Source organism: Puma concolor, chromosome D1, assembly GCF_028749965.1.
Source record: "Puma concolor isolate L17-30 chromosome D1, mPumCon1.1.hap2, whole genome shotgun sequence".
NCBI classification, from domain to species: domain Eukaryota; kingdom Metazoa; phylum Chordata; class Mammalia; order Carnivora; family Felidae; genus Puma; species Puma concolor.
Genome location: NC_141676.1, coordinates 49,616,851 through 49,639,680, shown reverse-complemented (window position 1 = coordinate 49,639,680; position 22,830 = coordinate 49,616,851). Strand labels below are relative to the sequence as shown.

The window sequence follows — 22,830 nt, the reverse complement described above, 5'->3', positions numbered from 1 at the left end:
TCAGGACTCAGCCTCACTGTCATTCCTCGTTTGCAGCCCTCTCTGTTCCCGACAGAGCAGCATATTCACCTGTGTACACCCTCATATCAACCCATACTTCCCCTTCGTAGCACTTAGCAGAAAAACACAGGATGGTCTGGAATGCAGTCCAAGGGGAGGGCATGCTGTTTGTTTGTAACACTTAGAAAGCCACGAGTATTAGCCATAACTAAGCTAGTCTTAAATGAGAGAACAAAGTCTATCTAGTCCAAACTATTTGAATGGGTTTCAACTCCTTTATCTATACCTTTCAAACACTATGGAACTATGTAGTCCTCCATGAGACCTGTTAGAATCCCCCTTTTCTCACCCACTACCTTCACACACTAGAGCTGCTTTTTCTTTCTTATCAACAACTGTCCTTTCCCCCACCAAATGTCTGCATTGTGGTCTTTCTCTCTTCCTTTCTTCCTAATTCTCCCTGACAAGAAACAACTCAAGAACTAGTCTGGGAAGGTAGGACTCTCTTGGAAGCCAGGGGAGGGGAGGAATGAGCAGACCAAGGCAGAATCTTCTTTGGTGGGCAGGGGAAGGAAATATTATCTTGGGAACATATCTTTTCACCGTTGTTCAGTTATCTAATGCTACATAACAAACCACTCAAAACTTGGTGGCATGAAAGAACTACCATTTCATTATGTTCATGCTTCAGTGGCCAGAAGTTTGGGCAGGGTACAGAAGGAATGGTTTGTTTTTGCTTCCCAATGTCTGGGACCTAAGCTGCATTGGCTAGAAAACGGCTGGAGATGTCAGGGACAGCTTGACTGGGGTCATAGGTCTCAGGTTTGGGTTCTTTTCCATGTAGTGTCTGCTGGACTAGAATGTCTAAGATGGCTCCTTCATTCATATATCTGGTCTCTAGGCTGTTATGATTGAAACAGCTGGGATCTGGCCAGCATTGTTCTCTCTCTTTGTGGTTTTCCATGTGTCCTTAGCTTCTCACAGCATGGCGGCAAGGTTCCAAAAGGGAGCATTCCGAGAGTAAGAATTCCAAGAAATCCAGGTTAAGGTCGAAAGGCTTTTTATGACCTGGTTTACAAGTCCCAGGCTGCTACTTCTGTCACGTTTTGTTGGCCAAACAAGCCACTTAGTCCACCTCATATCTGAAGGGAGAGGAATTAGATTTGCCTTTTGGTATTTTTTTTTAAATTTTTTTTTTTAACGTTTTATTTATTTTTGAGACAGGGAGAGACAGAGCATGAACAGGGGAGGGTCAGAGAGAGGGAGACACAGAATCTGAAACAGGCTCCAGGCTCTGAGCTGTCAGCACAGAGCCCGACGCGGGGCTCGAACTCACAGACCGCGAGATCATGACCTGAGCCGAAGTCGGCCGCTTAACCGACTGAGCCACCCAGGTGCCCCTTGATATTTAGAGCAGTATGGATCCATAGAGAGGGACACAGTTAATTGCTGCCATCTTGGACATTATCCACCATAGTCCTCACCTCATTCCAGACACTACAATTCATGTCCCTTTCATGGAATTGGCTTGAAGTCTAGGATCACATCAAAGTCGGGTCCAGGTGTATGAGGGTCTTTAATTAGAGCTCCTCTTCATCCGAACAACTATGAATTAAAGAGACAAATTATGTGTCCCATCCCTGTCATTGAAAAAATATGATACAATGTTTTATTTTTTGAAATAACATTTATTATTGTTTTGAGCTAAATTTAGGGTTAATTGGTTACACAGCCATAGATAACTAATATAATCTGTTAGATTCCAAAGCACAGTTCTTTTCATGACATCATTCTGCTTTTAAAATTTGTTTGGATTATGAGAATTGAGATTGTGGAAGAAATGGGAATGTGGAAGTTCAGAATGTCCTAGTCATGTGATCATTAAAAAATGCTTTGAAATATTTATTTGGTGCTAACAGATACTGAGAGAACCATCTAGTGGTTAAGCTGAACCCTGAGAATTAGGAGAGTTTATTTTTTTTGTCACTACCCAGGGAAAGCTGAGTTGGCATTCAGAAATTAAAGGTTGAATCATGTGTTTTTGCTGACTGGCAGGTTTGGATTGGAATTGGGGAAGATAAATGATAGAAACAATACTGACACAGCAAGAAAAACCCTGACAAATGGTGATGACGTAGGGTAGGGCCTCAAGAGCCCTCACAGTGAAGGACCAGCAGCCCCTTTACTTCTGCTCCTTCCCTTCACCTAGGCTACCCTTTCCTCTGCCCCGCCAAGTTTCCTTTGGGCTCAAGCTCATTGAGCAATTTCTTCCTTTTCTTTTTCCAAATCCCCCTCCTTTATATGAACTTTTCCTTTTTTATAAGGTACGTATATGTGCATTTAGGAACATAAAAGAGGAAAACAAAGCCAAACTTGATCTGAGAATTATCTCTTTGAAAACTCTTGGCACTTGTTCTCTTCATAGCGTCCAGATTCAGTCTTGGATTGGAGAGGCAAGGCACTGTGCCTGGTGACTTAATCAGATTGGAGTCAGCCAGCAATCCTTATTATCCTAGGATGTGACCCTTAGAAGACCCCCCCCCCCCGCCCCCCAGAATATCTGGTACAACATGCTCATTTTTATGTGGAGAATTTGAAGCCCACAGAGCTCAGGTGATCATTGTTAACAGATATTAGTTGAACATCTACAATGAGGAGGACGCTCTTATAGGCTTGGACGTGTACTTTTAAATGGTCCACCCATTCTGACTAGTAAAATGGGTGGAGTGATTTGCTGGGATTCTCTCATAACTCCTATTGTGCCAGCACAGAAACACCAGGAACAGCAGAATAACCAGGGTCAAACTCTTTCTAAGTTGTAAACTGACCCCGAACAACTGAGGATTAGAAAGAAAAGGTTGCCTGACCGCGCGGCTTCTAAACCAACCTTAAATCTCGTCTCTGGGCCCCCAGAGCCCACTACATAGTAGGCATCAGGAAACGTTTGAAAAATGAATATAAACCTTCCCTCAGACGCCCTTCCCTGCCTCCCCTCCCCCTCTACATCCTCTCTGGCTAGGAACTGCGCTAGCATTGGAGCCCCAGCTCGGGGACTTTTCCGGCTCTTGTTAGTTCTCCTCAGACAGTGGCGCGTCCGCGGGACTGGTTGGTCCAGGGCTCCCTTTTTCACTGAGCAGCGCGGACTGGAGCTGAGAGGCTGCTCTCGCCGATTCTCATATTTTAACTCGGAATGCGGGTCTTGTTTAGGGGCACGCGAGCCCCGAAGGTGGCCCGAGACGGTCTGGGGAACTCGAGAGGCATGCGGGGTAGTGCTCTGCGTCTAAGCCTGCAAGAAGGCCTGTATTCCCACCCGCAGGAGTGGGAAGTCCGGTCCACCCTAACGCTCCCACCCTAGTGCGCGAGGCTGCGGGCAAGCAGCGAGTGGGCGGGGCCTGGTGGGGGCGGGGCCTGCCACGGTCAGGTGACTGCAGGGCGGGCAGCGGCGGCGGCGGCCGCGGCGGTGGCGGTAGAGGGGCGTCAGACTCGCCCCAGGGTCGGCGAGGGAGGCTGGCAGTCAGGATAGACACACCGCGGCCATGGGAGGCTTGAAGGACGAGCTGCTCAAGGCCATCTGGCATGCCTTCACCGCGCTGGACCTGGACCACAGCGGCAAGGTCTCCAAGTCCCAGCTCAAGGTGGGCGCTACCCCCCTCCCCCCACCTTCGCTTCGGTCCCTCACCCGGCCCGGACCCGGTGCGCGCTCCACTGCCCCGGCAAGTGGGGACCCCAAGGAGGGGAGGGCAGGAATGCGGCCCGGCGGCCTGCTCTGGGCAGAGGGGCCAGAGACCAGGATTTTGCTGTTCTGCTTTCCTCTTGCCTTCAGGCCGTGCCCTCGGGCCGGCTGTTAGTCTCCTCAAGGCTCTTCGTGACGGTGGGGGGATGAGGGGGGTGAGGCAGCGATGGGGTCTGGGCGAGCCGGGCTCTTGTCGGCGGGGGGGCGATCCAGAAAATCTCCGATTCGGACAGGGCTGTGGTAAACTCCTTTAGGCAACATACCGAGATTACTGCTGCACTCTGGAAGAGGAGGGACTTACCCAAGGTCACTGGGCTGAGCCTTCTGTGGAGCGCACGCTCCACACCAGGGCAGCCCTTGAAACGGCCAGCTGCACCCCAGGCATTCTGGCTGTTCGGGGGGAGGGAGAAGTTCCCAGAGCCTGGTCTCCATCGGCTTCAACTTTGGGAGCTTTGGTGGGGGGGACGGTTTCTGACTAGTGAGGAAGACCTCCTTGCCTAGCGTCCTCAGGTCAGTCACGCGTGTGCTGTGCCCCGCAGGGACCTTGGTTCCGGGTGAGGAGCACTGATCTTTCTGGCAGATCTTTATTGGGACTGCCAAAGACCCCATCACTGAGAGGGTAAGGTATAAATAAAGGAATGCTTGTAAGTTGAGTAACCCCAAGCAGGGAAAGTGGCACTTAGCCAGGAGAAATTGGCAGCTTCTTGGAAGTATAAAATATAGAAACGGACAAGAAGACGCATTCACAGGCATTTTCTAATATGCACATTTTGGATCTGAATGTCTGGTTTTCTTAGCCTCTTCTGGGAATGAATTTATGAAGATTGGGTTTGCTTTGTTTATTTTGTGCAGTAATCAGGAGGTTCTTATGAGTGTGGTTTTTAGGCCAGTAGGATTTAGCATTTGCTTTCCCTCCCCTTTCCCCATCTTCCTTTCCTCTCCTTCTCATTCATAAAATCATAGTCTGGAAGGGTTCACAGAGATCATTCTCCTAATCTTTATTTTACTTTTAAATTAAATTAACATTCAGTGAAGTTGACTTTCTTGGTGTACAGTTCTATGAGTTTTAACACATGTATAAAAATTTATTACTACCAAAATCAGTTTTCCATCAGATCTGTCATCTCAAAAAGCTTCATGTTGCCCTTTCACCCCCAGTTGGTGAGAGGTGTATTCTTAATTGCTTAAGTTTTGTCTTTTCCACAGTGTCATGTAAATGGAGTCATTCAGTATGTAACCTTTTGATACTGGCTTCTTTTACTCAGGGTAATGCCTTAGAGATTCATCCATGTTATTGTGTGTATTAATAGTCTTTTTTATTAAGTAATCCATTGTATTGTTGTACCCAAGTTAATCCATTCACCCTTGAACATTTGTGTTATTTCCGCTTTTTGGTGATTATGTATAGAACTGTGTTTTGCTTTTTTTTTTTTTAAGTTCGTTTATTTGAGGGGGGCACGAGCAGGGGAGGAGCAGAGAGAGAAAGAGAGAGAGAGGGAGAGAGAGAAGGGAGGGAGGGGGGGAATCCCAAGCAGGCTCCATGCTGTTAGTGCAGAGCCCAATGCTGGGCTCAGTCTCACAAGCTGTGAGATCATGACCTGAGCCGAAACCAGGAGTCAGAATCTTAACCTACTGGGCCACCCAGGTGCCCCTATTGTTTTTACTTTTAATTTACATATACCACTATATTTAAAGTGGATTTCTTCTAGATAGCATGTAGTTGGGTCTTGTGTTTTAATCCATACTGACAGTCCCTATCTTTTAATTGTGTTTAGACCATTTACATTTAATGTAATTATTGATATGGTTAGATTTAGGGCTAACCTAAATTTTATTTTTATTATTTTATTATTTGGTTTCTGTTTTCCAATTTTTTGTTTCACTGTTTCTTCTTTCCTTCTTTCTTTTAGATTACTTGAATATATATATATATATATTTTTTTTTTAATTTTTTTTTTTTTTAACATTTATTTATTTTTGAGACAGAGAGAGAGAGAGCATGAACAGGGGAGGGTCAGAGAAAGCGGGAGACACAGAATCTATCTGAAGCAGGCTCCAGGCTCTGAGCTGTCAGCACAGAGTCCGATGCGGGGCTCGAACCCACGGACTGCGAGATCATGACCTAAGCCGAAGTCGGACGCTTAACTGACTGAGCCACTCAGGCGCCCCACTTGAATATATTTTAATATTTCATTTTAATAATACTGAATTTTTGACTATATTTCTTTCTGTAGTTTTTAAAATGATTACTCTAGAGATTATAATATATACCTAACTTTTCAGTCTCCTTAAAATTAATATTTTACAACTTTAAGAGGAATGTGGAAACTATATCACTATTTAGGTCCCTTTACTCTCCCTGCTTTATGTTGCAGTTGTCATATTTATTAACTTACACACATTGAAAATATTAACAATATTAAAATTTTTTGCTTTGAACCACCAATAAATTATTTAATTTAATTTTAATTTAATTTTATGTATTTTTTAATGTTTATTTATTTATTTTGAGAGACAGAGAGAGAGAGAGTGAGAGAGCAAGCATGTGCAGGGGAGAGGCAGAGAGAGGAGAGAGAGGATCCCAAGCAGGCTGACTGTGCTGACTGTGCAGAGCCTCACCTGGGGCTTGAACCCATGAACCATGAGATAATGACCTGAGCCAAAACCAAGAGTCGGATGCTTAACCAACTGAAGTATCCAGGTGCCCTATTTATTTATTTTTAAATGTTTTTTTCTTTTTTTTTTTAATTTTTGAGAGAGTGAGGGTGCATGAGTGTGTGAGCAGGGGTAGGGCAGAGAGAGAAAGGGAGACAAGGATCCGAAGTGAACTCTGAGCTGACAGCATAGAGCCCAGTGTGGGGCTCGAACTCTTGAACCATGAGACCATGACCTGAGCCGAGAGTCAGATGCTTAACTGACTAAGCCACCTAGGCACACCTAAAGTTTTATTTATTTAAGTAATCTCTACACCCAACATGGGGCTTGAACTCATGATCCTGAGACCAAGAGTCACATGCTTCTCTGACTGAGCCATCCAGGTGCCCTCATTTTTCCTCTTTTAATTGATGACATAATGAGATGTTTTCTGTTACTTTTGTTGCACTCCATTCAAACTTGTCCTTATGGCTGCTTATAGAAAAAGAGGATTCTTGACTGAAAGGCTTGGCAAGAAGCATTAAATCCCAGTACATACCTTTCACCCATAAGATGTTGATAATGCAACTAGGCAATTGTATTTTGTTTGTCCCTTGTCTACTTAATTGAGAGACTTTGGAATTGATTTAGTTCTGTCCATCTTGCCAGTGTTTCTGGAATGGAAAATATTTAAAAAAATTCTATTTAGGTCTTTCCTTTTTGTTTTGACTTTGAAGTTTGATGTTCGCTGATTTATTGGCTAGGAGTAGAGTGTTTGCCTTAATTTATTCATTCATTCGTTCAATACGATACATTCATTCATACAATAACCTTTTGTGTGTTTACTCTGTGTAAGGTACCATGTTAATTTCCTAACAAGATTAGAATTTTTAGGCTCTTAAGAGTTAATATCTCCTTGGAGGAAATATCATATAATTGGTTTTATTAAATACAGACTGAAAATTATATATCCAAAACAAGTGTTAAAATTTATCACTTTGTGAAACTGTATGGGCATTTTAAAATATTTTTGACATTTGTCTTTTCGAATTACCTTCACAATATTTGACACAGTGAATGGATATTCACTAACTATGTAATGGATAATTCATGTGTTAGATACTGTGCCCAGTGCTAAGGATGATAGTAAAGGTGGCAGGGGGGAAAGCCAAATACAAATCTTTGCCTTCAAAGAGTTTAAATTTTTGTAGGTAAATTAAGAAAATAATCAACCATTAGAGAAGGTTGGTATTCCCTTTCTCTCTCCCTTTCTTTTTCTTTTTCTTTTTTATTTTTCTTTTCTTCCTTTCTTTCTTGATTATATTACTCAGTTACCTTATCCTTAAGCAATGTGAAGTGTGGTGGTAGAGATAAGAAATAAGTATTATTGGATAGAGGATGTTGAGTGGATTAGAAGATAAGGGGCCATGAAATTTTAGAGGAGGAGGTGATTACTTCTTACTGGTGGGATTATTTTATGAAAAAAGCTCCTTTGAAATGAACTCCTAGGGAAGACAGGTGGGATGTGATTATATAGAAATGCAGGATTCTGTTCATTCATGTTCATTCTATTCATTCATGCATTCATTCATTCAATGAATATTTGTTGACTGCTCTTAGCCCCAAGGCATCCCTGTGAAGTATTGCAGCTGACAGGAATTAATCAGGCATTTATGGGGACCTCTGTACAATTAATTAATTAATTAAAGTTTATTTATTTAGAGAGAGAGAGCGCATGAGCCCATCCATGAGTGGGGAGGAGCGGAGAGCAGGGGAGAGAGAGAATGCCAAACAGGCTGCATGCTGTCTGTACAAAGCCTGATGCGGGGCTCCATCTCACAATCGTGAGATCATGACCTGAGCTGAAATCGAGTGGGATGTTTAACTGGCTGAACCACCCAGGCGTTTGTTCCTGTCTAATTTATTTTGATTGCAGTGTAGAATATAAGTGTGTGTGTACGTATATATAAGAGAGAGTTATTGCTGGTGATAAAGCTATAGAAATAGATTGCAGTTAATATGCATGGAAGACTTTGAGTACCAGGCTAGTTAGGTAGGTGCCATACAGCCTGCAAGTTTTCTGAGAGGTGATGGGCCATGATCATCAGTACACTTTAGGAAGTCACTTGGGCTGTAGCATGTGTACTAGGTTAGAGTGGATTGGGCATACTGGAATTAGGAAACTGTTGCAGTAGCCCAGATGAGAGATAATGGAGACTGGAGGTGGTAAGGATAGACAAGTAGGGGATGGTGGGTGAAGGAATTTTGCTGTCTACTTGCCTGGGCTCATGACTGGGTATGAAGAGAAATGAAAAGGACACAGTCAGAAATGTTTCACATTTCAGCTGTGGATGACCAATGGATAGTAGTGGTTTTTAATAGAAACAGGAAAGTTATGAAAAGGAACTGCTAGAAAAGAAACGAAAGTTAACTTTGAACATGTAGGGTTTTGTTTATTTTGTTTTATTTTTGAGGTCCTTGTTGGAGGTGATGTCCTTGGCAAGGGTGGGGCTGTCTGTACAGGATCTGATAGTTGAAGCTTGGGAAAAGGAGAGGAGAGATTAACTGACGGTCTTGGGCAATGGCTAGAGTAGGTGGTGAGAGGAAGAATAGAAGCCAAGGGACCAGAAATGAGAGCAGGAACCACTTTGGGGCAACACTGGAGCTGAAGGAGAAGAGATTTCAAGGAATACATGGTCTATTATCTTTGAGAGTTATTATTATTATACATGTATTTTGGAGATTGTAAAGTAATGAGATTGATTCTTTCCTGCCATAGCTTATGAACTACATATTTCTTCTCTAAAGAGAAGTTGTGAAAAGTTTGGAATATTGGCATCATCTTGGGAATAAATTTATTTTTGCTTTATTTATTTATTTATAGAGAGAGGGTGCAAGTGAGTGAGGGCAGAGAGAGAGAGAGAGAGAGAGAGAGAGAGAGAGAAAGAGAGGCAGGGCTCACCCGAAGTGGGGCTAGTGTTCACCCAGTGCAGGGCTTGAGCTCACCTGAAGCAGGCCTTGAACTCATAAACTGTGAGATCATGACCTATGCTTAACTGACTGAGCCACCCCAGTGCCCTTAGTTTTTACTTTTAAGGAGATTACTTTGCAGTATGGTAATCGTTGAGATAAATGTGTGTTTGAGTCACTGCTATAGCTACTAAATATTTTCATTTAGGATCCCAAGTTTAGTACAAAAATCTTATGTTTTATACTTAATTTTTATTAATACCATATTTTTAAGTAAAACCAAAATTACTACCTCAAGAATTAAAAAAAAAATTTTTTTTTAATGTTCATTTTCTGTTTTTGAGAGAGAGACAGCACATGAGCCGGGGAGGGGCAGAGAGAGAGAGGGAGACACAGAATCCAAAGCAGGCTCCAGGCTCTGAGCTGTCAGCGTAGAGCCCGACGCAGGGGTTGAACTCACAGACTGCGAGATTATGACCTGAGCCGAAGTCAGACGCTTAACCGTCTGAGCCACCCAGGCGCCCCACTACTTCAAGAAATTTTGAAACTTGAAATCCAAAGAATAAATTAACAATATAATATTATAATTATATAATTATTATTTTGTTGTTGCAAACATAGACTTTCATTAAATTTATCAATAAGATAAACATATGGAACACAGAATTTGAAAACCATCTGTGACTTGCATAAGCTACTATAGAGGCAAGATGTTAGGGTTGTTTAGTCACACTGGTGCTTCCTTGTTGAGACAACCAGGTATGAGGTCTGCATAGGTCAGTATCTTACTGATTTTCATTAATGTACTCCCCCAACCCCCTGTTCCCTGCACCCTCCAAAAAAAGGGGGGACCACTTCTGCCTCACTTTTGTTAACCTTGATTCTTTCTCCTTCTGCATTCCTTGTGCCCTCCTTGGGCTTTTTCTGTGCACCCTCTGCAGGAGACCTTTTTCTCTTGGGCTCCACCTGTGGCCTTTCTGGCTCCTCACCTGAGTTGCAGCTGTACAAGTCTTTACCCCACCAACACTCGGCCTGAGTACCCCCATAGAATTCATCAGCTATATTAGTTTAATTTGCAATTGGATTGTTAGAAGGCAACTCATTTTTTAAGTTGTCGTATTGATTTGGTGTTACTCTATTTTTCAGGCCGGATACAGGAGGACATTAAACTGAATTATTTTATTTTTTTAAATGTTTATTTATTTTTGAGAGAGTGAGCAAGCGGGGTGAGCGAGAGAGAGAGGGAGACAGAGAATCCCAAGCAAGCTCCGCACTGTTAGTGCAGAGCCTGATGCAGGGCTTGAACTCATGAACCATGAGATCATGATCCGAGCTGAAATCAAGAGCCAGATTCTTAACAGACTGAGCCACCCAAGTGCCCCTGAATTATTTTTGAGAGAGAGACAGAGTGTGAGCAGGGGAGGAGCAGAGAGAGAGGGAGACACAGAATCTGAAGCAGGCTCCAGGCCCTCAGCTGTCAGCACAGAGCCCAACGCGGGGCTCGAACTCACGAACCATCATGAGATCATGACCTGAGCCGAAGTCAGACGCTCAACCGACTGAGCCACCCAGGCGCCCCCTAAATTATTATTTTAAATTAAGCTTTTCCTATGTGTACTGATCTACTTGTTGGCTGCTGAAGTAGATATCAATAGGCTAATGGTGGGGAAAAAAATCTTCAGAAACACATTCTCACTTGCTTTTAAACTTGTATTTATGAATAGTCTTTCCTTAGAACAAACTATAAGACTATTATTTGTTTTGAATGCAATTTTAGTATACCCTATAACTGATGTGAGGTTAAAAGCTATTGAGAGATTAGGGTGCCTGGGTGGCTCAGTCATTTGAGTGTCCAACTCTTGACTTTGGTTCAGGTCACGATCTCATAGTTTGTGAATTTGAGTCCTCCATTGGGCTCTGCATACTGACAGCCCAGGGCCTGCTTGGGATTCTGTCTCCTTCTCTCTCTGCCCCTTCCCTGCTGGTGCGTGTGTTCTCTCTCTCTCTCTCTCTCTCTCTCTCAAAATTAATAAAAATAAACTTAAAAAAAATTAAAAAAGAAAACTACTGAGATTGGTGGAAATTTTCCTTTATATCTGTAGGCAGGTACTACTAGGTACATATAGATAGCTAAGTCAATATTGAGTTGAATGGTACAATTTTCTTTCCACCTATTTTGTCCTTGGTTTAGTTTTGGTGTTTATGCTCTTGTTTGTGTGTGTGTGTGTGTGTGTGTGTGTGTGTGTGTGTGTGTGTGTGTGTGTGTATTTAAAATTTTATTTTTAATTAATTTCTACACCTAATGTAGGGCTTGGACTTATGACCGAGAGATCAAGAGTCACACACTCCACTGACTGAGCCAGCCAGGTGCCTGTAATATATATATTTTTAATGAGGGACATTTGTATGTGGATTCTGTATGTTATGTATATGCCATCTGAAGCAGACATTGTTACGTTTAGGTTATGATGTAAATTTGCAGAAGTCAATGGAAATAGATATAGGGCATATTATTTGAAGTAGAGGCAGTAATTATTTTCTTCTCTACTTATTTATGTTTTAAAATGATCTTCAGATTATTTAGAATTTCAGTGGTCTTGCTGTAAGATAATAAATTTCCAGTGTTACTTAGACATACATGCAATTCTGACCTGAAACCATAATAATCCTAGAAGAGAGCCCAGGCAGTAATTTCTCTGACATTGGCCATAGCAACATTTTTTAAAAAAAATTTTAATGTTTATTTATTTCTGAGATGGAGAGAGACAGAGCATGAGTGGGGGAAGGGCAGAGAGAGAGGGAGACACAGAATCAGAAGCAGGCTCCAGGTTCTGAGCTGTTAGCACAGAGCTCAACGCAGGGCTCGAACCCACAGACCGTGAGATCATGACCTGAGCTGAAGTTGGACGCTCAACCGACTGAGCAACCCAGGCGCCCCGGCCATAGCAACGTTTTTTAAGGTATGTTTCCTAAGGCAAGGGGAACAAACACAAAAATAAATAATTGGGACTACATCAAAGTAAAAGGTTTTTGCATAGTGAAGGAAACAACAAAAATAAAAGGCAGCCTACTAAATGGGAGAAGGTACTTGCAAATGACATATCCGATAAAGGGTCAGTATCCAAAATATATAAAGAACTTATACAGCTCAACACCCAAAACCCCAAATAAGTCAACTAAAAAGTGGGCAGAAGACATGAACAGACATTTCTCTAAAGAAGACATACAGATGACCAACAGCCAAATGAAAAGATGTTCAACATCACTCATCATCAGGGAAATGCAAATCAAAACCACAATGAGATACCACCTCACACCTGTCAGAATGGCTGAAATTAAAAACACAAAAGGGTGCCTGGCTGTCTCAGTCAGTGGAGCATACAATTCTTGAACTTGGGGTTGTAGGTTCGAGCCCTAAGTTGGGTGCAGAGATTACTTAAAAATAAAATCTCTAAGGGACACCTGGGTGGCTTGGCCGGTTAAGTGTTCAGCTCTTTATTTCGGCTCAGGTCATGATCTCACGGTTTGTGAGTTTGAGTCCTGCGCTGGGCTCTGCACTGACAGCATGGAGCCTTTTTGGGATTCGTTCTCTCCCTCTCTCTCTATTCTTCTCCTGCTCATGCTAGTGTGCACTCTCTCTCCTCAAAATAAATAAATAAGCTTAAAAAAAAAGTCTTAACAAAAAACCCTACAAGAAACAGCAAGTGTTGGCGAGGATGTGGAGAGAAAGGAACTTTTGTGTACTGTTGGTGGGAATGCAAACTGGTGCAGCCACTCTTGAAAATGGTATGGAGATTCCTCAAAAAATTAAAAATAGAATTATCATGTGATCCAGTAATTCCACAACTGGGTATTTATGAAATATGAAATACTAATTCAAAATATATATTCACCCCTCTGTTTATTGCAGCATTATTTATAAGAGCCAAGATATGAAGGCAACCCATGTCCTTTGATAGATGAAGGATAAAGATGTGCATATATATATCTATCTATAGATAAATATATATCTATATGCATTTGCAACAACATGGTGGGTCTAGAGCGCATAATGCTAAGTGAACTAAGTCAGTCAGAGAATGACATACCATATGATTTCACTCATATGTGGAATTTAAGAAACAACAAATGAACAAAGAAAAAAACAAAACAGACTCTTACAAATAGAGAACAAACTGGTGGTTACCAGAGGGGAGGTGGGTGAGAGGGGATGGATGAAATAAGTGAGGGGGATTAAGAGTACATGTATTGGGATGAGCACTGAGTAATGTACAGAATTGTATCACTATATTGTACACCTAAAACTAATGTAACACTGTATATTAATTTTACTGGGATTAAAATAACTTAAAAAAAAATACATGTAATTCCAAGAAGGTAAGATGATGAAGCCTGTTATTTAAACACTTGCACCTTAAAGAGAAACTTTGGAATAGTTCATATATACATATGGTATACAATTCATAAAGTTCAAAGGGCATTTACAAAAGTGAAAAGTAAGTTTTTTCCCACCCCTGGCCCACACTATTTTCCTGCCCTGGAGGTAACCATTATAACTAGTTATGTTCCTTCCAGAGATCAAAATGTACCTTAAAATTAATACTCTTAATTGTTATAGTAAATGTTCTTTTTTTTTTTTTTTTTTTAATGTTTATTTATTTTTTGAGAGACAGAGATACAGCGTGAGCCAGGAGGGGCAGAGAGAGAGTCACAGAATCTGAAGCAGGCTCCAGGCTCCTAGCTGTTAGCACAGAGCCCGGCACGGAGCTTGAACTCATGAAGTGTGAGATCATGACCTGAGCTGCAGTTGGACGCTTAACTAACTGAGCCACCCAGGCGCCCCAGTGTTGTTCTTTTAAATATAGCAAAGTGTAGTGATATTTTCTGCAACCTTTATTATAACTTTACTTTGCAATTATGGTTGCAGTGTGAATTACATGTCATTCCCGGAAATGTCTTGAAATAAGCTTATTGGCTGTGCACTTTTATCCTGTTTTTAGAAAGAGTGTTTTGTTTTAAATTGTGCCCTTTTGAAGTAAAAGAGGATCTAAGTGGAAAAAAATTTTGGGGAAATAACATGGGTAGTTTGAAGAAAAAAATTTTTTTAAAGTTTATTTATTTTTGAGAGAGAGAGAGACACCAAGTGTGAGTGGGGGAGGGTCAGAGAGAGAGGGAGACACAGAATCTGAAGCAGGTTCCAGGCTCTCTGAGCTGTCAGCACACAGCTGGACGTGGGGCTTGAACTTATGAGCTGTGAGATCATGACCTGAGCTGAAGTTGGATGCTTAACTGACTGAGCCACCCAGGCGCCCCAACAACATGGGTAGTTTTAATCTTTATTCGTTTCTCAATGATAGATTTTCAACTAAATGTATTTTTTAAATTTTTTATGTTTATTATTTTTGAGAGCAAGGGAAACAGGGCATGAGTGGGGGAGGGGCAGAGAGAGAGGGAGACACAGAATCGGAAGCAGGCTCCAGGCTCTGAGCTGTCAGCACAGGGCTTGAACCCACGAACTACGAGATCATGACCTGAGCCGAAGTCAGCTGCTCAACTGACCGAGCCACCTAGGCGCCCCAACTAAATATCTTTTTAAAAATAATTTTTAAAAAATGTTTATTTTTAAATGAGCATGCAAGTGGGGGAGGGGCAGAGAGAGAGAGGGGGGACAGAGGATCCAAAGCAGGCTCTGCACGGACAGCAGCAAGCCCGATGTGGGGCTCAAACCCACAAACCATGAGGTCATGACCCGAGCCAACATTGAACACTCAACTGCCTGAGCAACCAGGCACCCCTCAACAAAATATCTTTCATTTTTTGCTTTCCAGTTGGTTTATGTATCTTATGAATAATGTCACATGTTCTGTTCCAATGTAGGCATTTAGCCTCAAAAAATGTTTAACTTTACTAGTTACAAAAGTAATTGAGCCTGGCCAATGTATCAGTTGAAAATACAGTAGTCCCCACTTATCTGCAGTTTCGATTTTTATGGTTTCAGTTGCCTGCAGTGATCTGGAAGCAGTATGTGTGTATCAGAAAAAACACGTATCTAGGGTTCAGTATTATTCATGGTGTCAGGCATCAACTGGGAATCTTGGAATATCTCCTGTGCATAAGTAGGACAACTGTATAAAGGAAGCAAGTTGCAGTAAAGGGCTTTTATTGTGTGAAACACAATGTAAAAATATGGTTAATTCTTGTGAACTTGGCATGTATATTTTCTCCCTAACCTTTAGTGTTACGTTTCTATTAATCACTGTGGTAGAAGTTATTTCTGTTGAGGAACTAAAAATCTGATTACAAAAAATGGGGTTAGGGGATTGGAATCAGGAGTGAGCCTATAAAAGTCTTTGTAAATATTTTTTATATTTACCAAAACAAAGCAGTAAAGACAGCTCTCCAAATAAAGAGCATGTAAGAGACATTTAGAAATCTTAAAATGGTAATAATGGATTCTGGGTGATTTCCTTTCTTTATTTCTTATTTGCTAATAACTTTTCAGTGGGATAACTTGGAAATTTGGGTTTTTTTTTTTGAAATAACATGTAAACTTATACTTTATTAAAGATAATACAGGGGCGCCTGGGTGGCGCAGTCGGTTAAGCGTCCGACTTCAGCCAGGTCACGATCTCGCGGTCCGGGAGTTCGAGCCCCGCATCAGGCTCTGGGCTGATGGCTCAGAGCCTGGAGCCTGTTTCCGATTCTGTGTCTCCCTCTCTCTCTGCCCCTCCCCCGTTCATGCTGTGTCTCTCTCTGTCCCAAAAATAAATAAACGTTGAAAAAAAAATTAAAAAAAAAAAAGATAATACACAAACTGTGAGGCACTGTGTGTATGCGTATGGCCCTCCATCTGAAGCGCTAGTGTGCATTTCTAATCTTATGACTCAGAGTTCTTAACCTTCTTGATCACCATTTTGTATTTCCTTTGGGGTCTCACTATAATCTTGAGGTACATAGTACCTGGAAGCTAGAGACAGAAGAGGCTTTGAATGACCTTTTCTCACTTACTCTGTGCCATCACAGAGTAGCTATGTTCTCATTCCCTCCCGACAGGAGGGTTTTTATTATCTTATCCCCTCAGTGGATAATTAGCAATTGGGACTCGAGATATTCCAACTTGCCTACACAGTCTCTCTTATGTGTGTCCCGGTTCCTTTCCTATAACATAAGTCTGAGGTAGCCCTTTGTCTCAGCTTCCTTTATCTTCCCCAGGGATTCATTTCATAAATCTATTTTTCTGCTCTGCTTTCTGCTTTATTTCCTTCATCTCATTGTACCTTCAGGTTCCTTTTTTTTTTTTAATTTAAACTCTGTGTCTACTTGAAACTTCAATTCTCAGAATTAATTGTGGAAACGTATTTAGGAGTAAATCTGCATATAGTTGAATTTCATATATAATGAGATCTTGTGATTAGGGAGACATTGCTACAATTTTGGAAAAACTGATTTTTTCATCTTAGGATTCTTCTGTGCCTTCTATACCTTTTGCTTCTTCAGGAATAATTAGCTTTGTTTGGTAATCAACTATGTTTGATTTGGATCAGGAGAGTGGTGTATGTGAACATGGTGTACTAGCCAGAAGAAGTGATACTAGTTAGGATAAAAGTTGTTCTGGTTAGATGGACAGTATTGAAGGTATTCTACTTCATTGCATAAGCAGCTCTGGGAGGATGGAACATTATCTGTCTTGCCATATGGATGTTGGGCTACATTTTAGATATTTTTGTTCTTGGACAGAATAGATGGTTAACATACATTTGTTGGCTGACCATATTAGAACCAGTAGTTCAGACCTGATCCTGTAAAGCGGAGAAGTTACTAAAACTTTTGGGTAGATATAAAAGTGGTAGAGTTTTGAGGTTATTCTGATGATATGGGTGTGGTAATTAGAGGTGAGAGGCTGAAGATGGGGAAACCAATTGGGGAGCTCTGTAACAGTTCATGAGTAAGTTGATGAATGCCAGACTGGGATGGTGGCGGTAGGAATCAAAACAGATATGCTCCTTACCTTTATAGAACTTTTAGTCTTATGAATGATACAGACCAGTAAACTGGTAATTCAAATATAGTGAGATAAAGAAAGTACACATTTCTCCTAATGCTTGTGGAATCTATTCATGACACCGGCATATAATCAATTATTTCATTGGTGGCTGCAAGATAGTGATTTTTAAGATCAATTCTATAATTTTTGTATAACGACAGGTGTTAATTTTCCTACTCTGTTTAAACTTTCACCTAAAAAAAAAAGTGCTGGAAGCATAGAAGAGGGGAACCTACCTTGTTTACGGCGAGGATTAGAGGAGTTAGGCCAGAGAATGCTTCTAGAGGAAGAGACATTTGTCACTGACCTTAAGGGATGTGTCAAACTGGTCCATAAGAATATCCGTGATGAAAGATTTGGAAAGTAATCCCTTGGAAATGCAGGAAAAAGTTCAAAGAGAGCACTAGTTGGGGAGTCAGGAAATCTGTCTGTGCTCTGATACTTGTGTGGCCATGGGAAGTCACTTCTTGCTGGGCTTGTTTTCTCATTTGTAAAATGTGAAGTACCAGATGAGATCTTTGAAGGTTAGCTTTCTAATTTAACTATGTTAGTTTGATGTGTTTACCACAGTCATATCCTGTTGAGTGTTTGCTATGCAGCAGCTCTTTGTTGGGGTCTCAGAAGGGAGAATGGGACCTGCTGCTGGGGGCAAGGAGCCCCTGTTTCCCCAGCGTTACATGCTCTGGTTAGCCCTAAGCCGACAGAGCACCTCACTCAGTGGAGAGAGGAGCTGGCATTGGGGGTGCTGAATTAGATTTAGCAGTAGGGTAAACTGTAAGTAAAAGAGGTACAAGAAGAGGAGATTCCATAATTTTGTTGTTAAAGGAATGGTAGTGCCGAAGTCAGAATCAGGGTGGGAAACCTGTTTTGGGGAGAAGGATGATGAGTCCTCCTTTGGATTTTTTGGATGTGAAGCAGATCTAGTATTAGTTAGAGATATAAATCAGAGTTCAGTTGACAGGGCAAAACTGGAAGGAGACCTGAGAATTATTAGAATAGAGGTGACTTAGCGTTGTCCAAATAAAAGCACTTTTGAAGAAGGGAATAAGGAGAAAGAAGAACGCAGGACTGAAAATTGAGCTTTGGGAAATGTCCACATTGGGAGAATGAGGGGTGAGGGAGGTAGGCACCTTTGTGGAGGAAGGAGAAGAACCAAAATAAGTCTAAGAGAAGGGGGATGATCCAGATTGCCAAGTGCCAGAGACTTGGGAGAGTGACTTGTTCAGAAGGTATCTGTCCCATGTTGGGTTCTCCAGGAAGCAGATGCTGAGACAGAGTTGGGAGTGCAAAAGGGTTATTGGGGAGAAACACCAATGGAAAAAAAAAGAGGAAGCAAGATTGGGAAAAGGAACTGTCAAACAGAGATAGGGACTTGACAAAACTGGGAGCAAATGATGCTACCATCTTGCTCAGTCCATTGGCTGAGGGGGACCCTGAAAATACTAATAGCTGGAGGCTCTTAGCTAACCACAGTCCTTGTAGCTGGGTAGCAGTTCCTTTCTTGAGGGATCTGAGTAGTACATCTCTGTCTGCCACAGAATCCTTTTGAAAAAGAAATTTCATGAGATTGATAGGGATGGAAGCCATATTATGGAGACCATAAAGACAGTGGTTAGAAGAGAGGACAGCAAAGTTAAACCTCAGATTTGTGATCTTTAACATTACCTTTGGTGTACATTGTGGCTTGAGATTTTCTTTTGGAGAAGATTGTACTATATTGAACTATTGTACTAATTTTTCTCTCTTCTGTTATAGAGTTCTTTTTTTTTTTTTAATTTTTTTTTTTCAATGTTTATTTATTTTTGGGACAGAGAGAGACAGAGCATGAACGGGGGAGGGGCAGAGAGAGAGGGAGAGACAGAATCGGAAACAGGCTCCAGGCTCTGAGCCATCAGCCCAGAGCCCGACGCGGGGCTCAAACTCACGGACCGCGAGATCGTGACCTGGCTGAAGTCGGACGCTTAACCGACTGCGCCACCCAGGCGCCCCTAGAGTTCTCTCTTAACACTTATTCTTATTGAGTCATTTCCTCAAAAATCTCTACTCAAATTTTGAGGAACTGGATTGCTTTACTAGACCTCAGTCGGATGAATTATGCCTGCTAGTTCTGGTGGTGTTAATAACTAATGGAGGCATTGTTTTTTACTCTAAAGGTGATCTGAATTAGAGATTCCAATAAAACAAAAATTCTCTCTTGTGGAATATAGTTGTAGTATAGTGAAATAAATTCAAAGACCCAGAACTAGGTAAAGATGGAGAAGCAAACTAAACCAAAAAAACAAAACAAAACAAAACAAAAACAAAAAAAGAGAAAGAGAGAAAAGAAAATTCTTAAGTGGGGCTCATTTAGCAAACATTTGTTGAACATCAGGTACTCTCTCATCAGGTACTTTATTAGGTTTTGATATTGCATAGATGGATAAAATATAGACCTTCCCTTTATGGAACTTACAGAGTGGTGGGTGGGACAGAGACAGACACTTATTGGAGTTAAATCTTCAAAAAAAATTTTTTTTTCCTTCTGTAGTTTATTTATGTTGAGAGAGAGAGCAAGCACAAGCAGGGGAGGGGCAGAGAGAGGGAGAGAGAGAGAGAGAGAGAGAGAGAGAGAGAGAGAGAGAGAGAGAAAATCCCAAGTAGACTGAGCCCAATTGAGCCCAATGCAGGGCTCAATCCCATGACTGTGAGATCATGACCTGAGCTGAAATGAAGAGTCTGATACTTAATTTACTGAGCCACCCAGGTGTCCCATTTTAAGTGATTGATCTTCTTCTTTTTTTTTTTTAATTTTGTTAAATGTTTTTATTTATTTTTGAGACGGAGAGAGACAGAGCATGAGCAGGGGAGGGGCAGAGAGAGGGGGAAACACAGAATCTGAAGCAGGCTCCAGGCTCTGAGCTGTCAGTACAGAGCCCGGTGTGGGGCTTGACCTCACAAGCTGTGAGATCATGACCTGAACCAAAGTCGGATGCTTAACCGACTGAGCCACCCAGGCACCCCAAGTGATTGATCTTCTTAAAGACTTTTGTTTATGCTGTAGTCCAGTGGGAGGCTGAAATCTAAGGAAGCTATCCTACATTGGGAGACTTTGTTGCCCATTAAGTGGCTTCTTCAAGAGACATAGCAAAGGATAGTTCTTTTGGGTGACTGAACGGAGTTAATTTTATCAAGTCTATAGTCCTATAATGATCTCTCTCTTCATATTTTGTAATTTTATTGGTATTCTCTAGCTGGAACCCCTAGACATATTTCATTTAAAAATTTTCCACAACCTACAAATTTCACTTTTTCTGACTATAAAGATAATACATAGAATATTCAGACAACACATTGAAGTATAGAGGTAAAGGTAAAATACTGAAAATTCCATGACCAAAGGCAGATGCAATTAACTTTTCAGTGAATGTCTTTCTAACATCTGTATCCCTCCTTTTTCCTCCCCTTCCTTGCTTTGTACGCATACACACATGCATATACACATACATACATATCCTTTCATATATATGGGACTATATTTCATATGCTTTTGTAATCTCTTTTCTTGAACAAGTGTTAGGGTCATCCTTCTCTCTCTCTCTTTCTTTCTTTCTTTCTTTCTTTCTTTCTTTCTTTCTTTCTTTCTTTCTTTCTTGTTTATTTATTGAGAGAGAGGGAGGGAGGGAGGGAGGGAGGGAGAGGGAGGGGAACATAGAGAGGGAGAGGGAATCCCAAGCAGACTCGTGCTGTCAGCGTGAATCGTGATGTGGGGCAGGGCTCAATCTCACAAAATGTGAGATCGTGGCTTGAGCCAAAATCAAGAGTCTGACATTTAACTGACTGAGCCACCCTGGGCACCCCAGGGTCATCTTTCCATTATCACTGCACATAGATACAGACAACCATTCTAAATAACGACTGTGAACTATTTCACTGTTTTGATGCATCATGTTTTATTTAACCACTTTCCTGTTCATAGATATTTGAGATGTTTGGATGCTCTCAGCCAGGGATGCTTCTAAACATCCCGTAATGCATAGGACACACCTCCCCCTGCTCCCTGAATAAAGAATTATCGGGTCCAAAATGTCAGTAGTGGTGGAGGAAACCTTCTCTATTCCTTCTCCAGTGTTGAGTGGTGGCAATCCTTACTCCCTTATATATCTGTTTAAATACCAGGTATTGGGGCGCCTGGGTGGCGCAGTCGGTTAAGCGTCCGACTTCAGCCAGGTCACGATCTCGCGGTCCGTGAGTTCGAGCCCCGCGTCAGGCTCTGGGCTGATGGCTCGGAGCCTGGAGCCTGTTTCCGATGCTGTGTCTCCCTCTCTCTCTGCCCCTCCCCCGTTCATGCTCTGTTTCTCTCTGTCCCAAAAATAAATAAAAAACGTTGAAAAAAAAAAAAAAAAAAAAAATAAATACCAGGTATTGTTACTCAGGCAATAAATAATAGCTCTTTTAATTTGCATTGTTTTGATTACTAGTAAGGATAAGCATCTTTTCCTATTTTTATTAGTCATTAGTTTTTTTTGTGAATTTTCCATACATGTCCATTGTCCATTTTTAATTTTTTTTTTAATGTTTATTTATTTTTGAGACGGAGAGAGACAGAGCATGAACGGGGGAGAGGCAGAGAGAGAGGGAGACACAGAATCGAAAGCAGGCTCCAGGCTCTGAGCCATTAGCCCAGAGCCCGACGTGGGGCTCGAACTCACGGACCGTGAGGTCGTGACCTGAGCTGAAGTCGGACGCTTAACTGACTGAGCCACCCAGGTGCCCCATGTCCATTTTTAAATAGGCTTTCATCTTTTACTTAATTTCTAAGAGTAATTTGAATTTTGGAGCTATCTGCCTTTTTATGGTGTCTTTATGGTGTCTCTTTTTTTAATGTTTATTTATTTTTATTTATTTTGAGAGAGAGAGAGAGAGAGAGAGAGCGAGAGAGAGAGCAGAGGAGGGGCAGAGAGAGACAGAGAGAATCCCAAGCAGGGCAGAACCTGATGCAGGGCTTGATCTCATGAACGGTGAGATCATGACATGAACTAATATCAAGAGTTGGCTGCTTAATCAACTGAGCCACCCAGGCACCCCTATGGTGTCTCTTTTTAAAGGGAAATTAAAACACTTTTTATGTGGTCAAATTTACTGATATTGTCAGTTTGATATCTGAAGAGGAATAAGTTAATGAAGTATCTGAAATAACTTATTAAAGATGGTTCATTTAGAATGCAATCCTGTAGCATTTACTGTAGGTAGTTTAGTGGCATATAGTCTCTGGACAACATCACAACAGGTGGTTTTGAGTTAGATATGCTGCCATAGTCTGTTCATAAGTGTTATGCTCTTACTAGTAGTCTCTGTGAAGGATGTGGATATAAGTGTTATGAAAGGTTCCCTCCATCACTGAGCTGCAGTTAGGTATTTGAGATACTGCTAGCATATGAAGTCATTCATTCAAATGCTGAATAGGAGTTCA

The 22,830-nt window shown here is 41.6% G+C and overlaps 1 protein-coding gene across 1 annotated transcript in view; it reads left to right on the top strand.

The window, feature by feature from the left end:
- Positions 1 to 3,441: 3,441 nt before the first annotated feature.
- SWAP70 (switching B cell complex subunit SWAP70) overlaps positions 3,442 to 22,830 on the top strand; it is a 78,501-nt gene continuing 59,112 nt past the window's right edge. Inside the window, exon 1 of the mRNA XM_025928348.2 lies at positions 3,442 to 3,635. Within this exon, the coding sequence (XP_025784133.1) occupies positions 3,537 to 3,635 (99 nt within the window). The 5' untranslated portion in view covers positions 3,442 to 3,536. The remainder of the gene's footprint in view (positions 3,636 to 22,830) is intronic.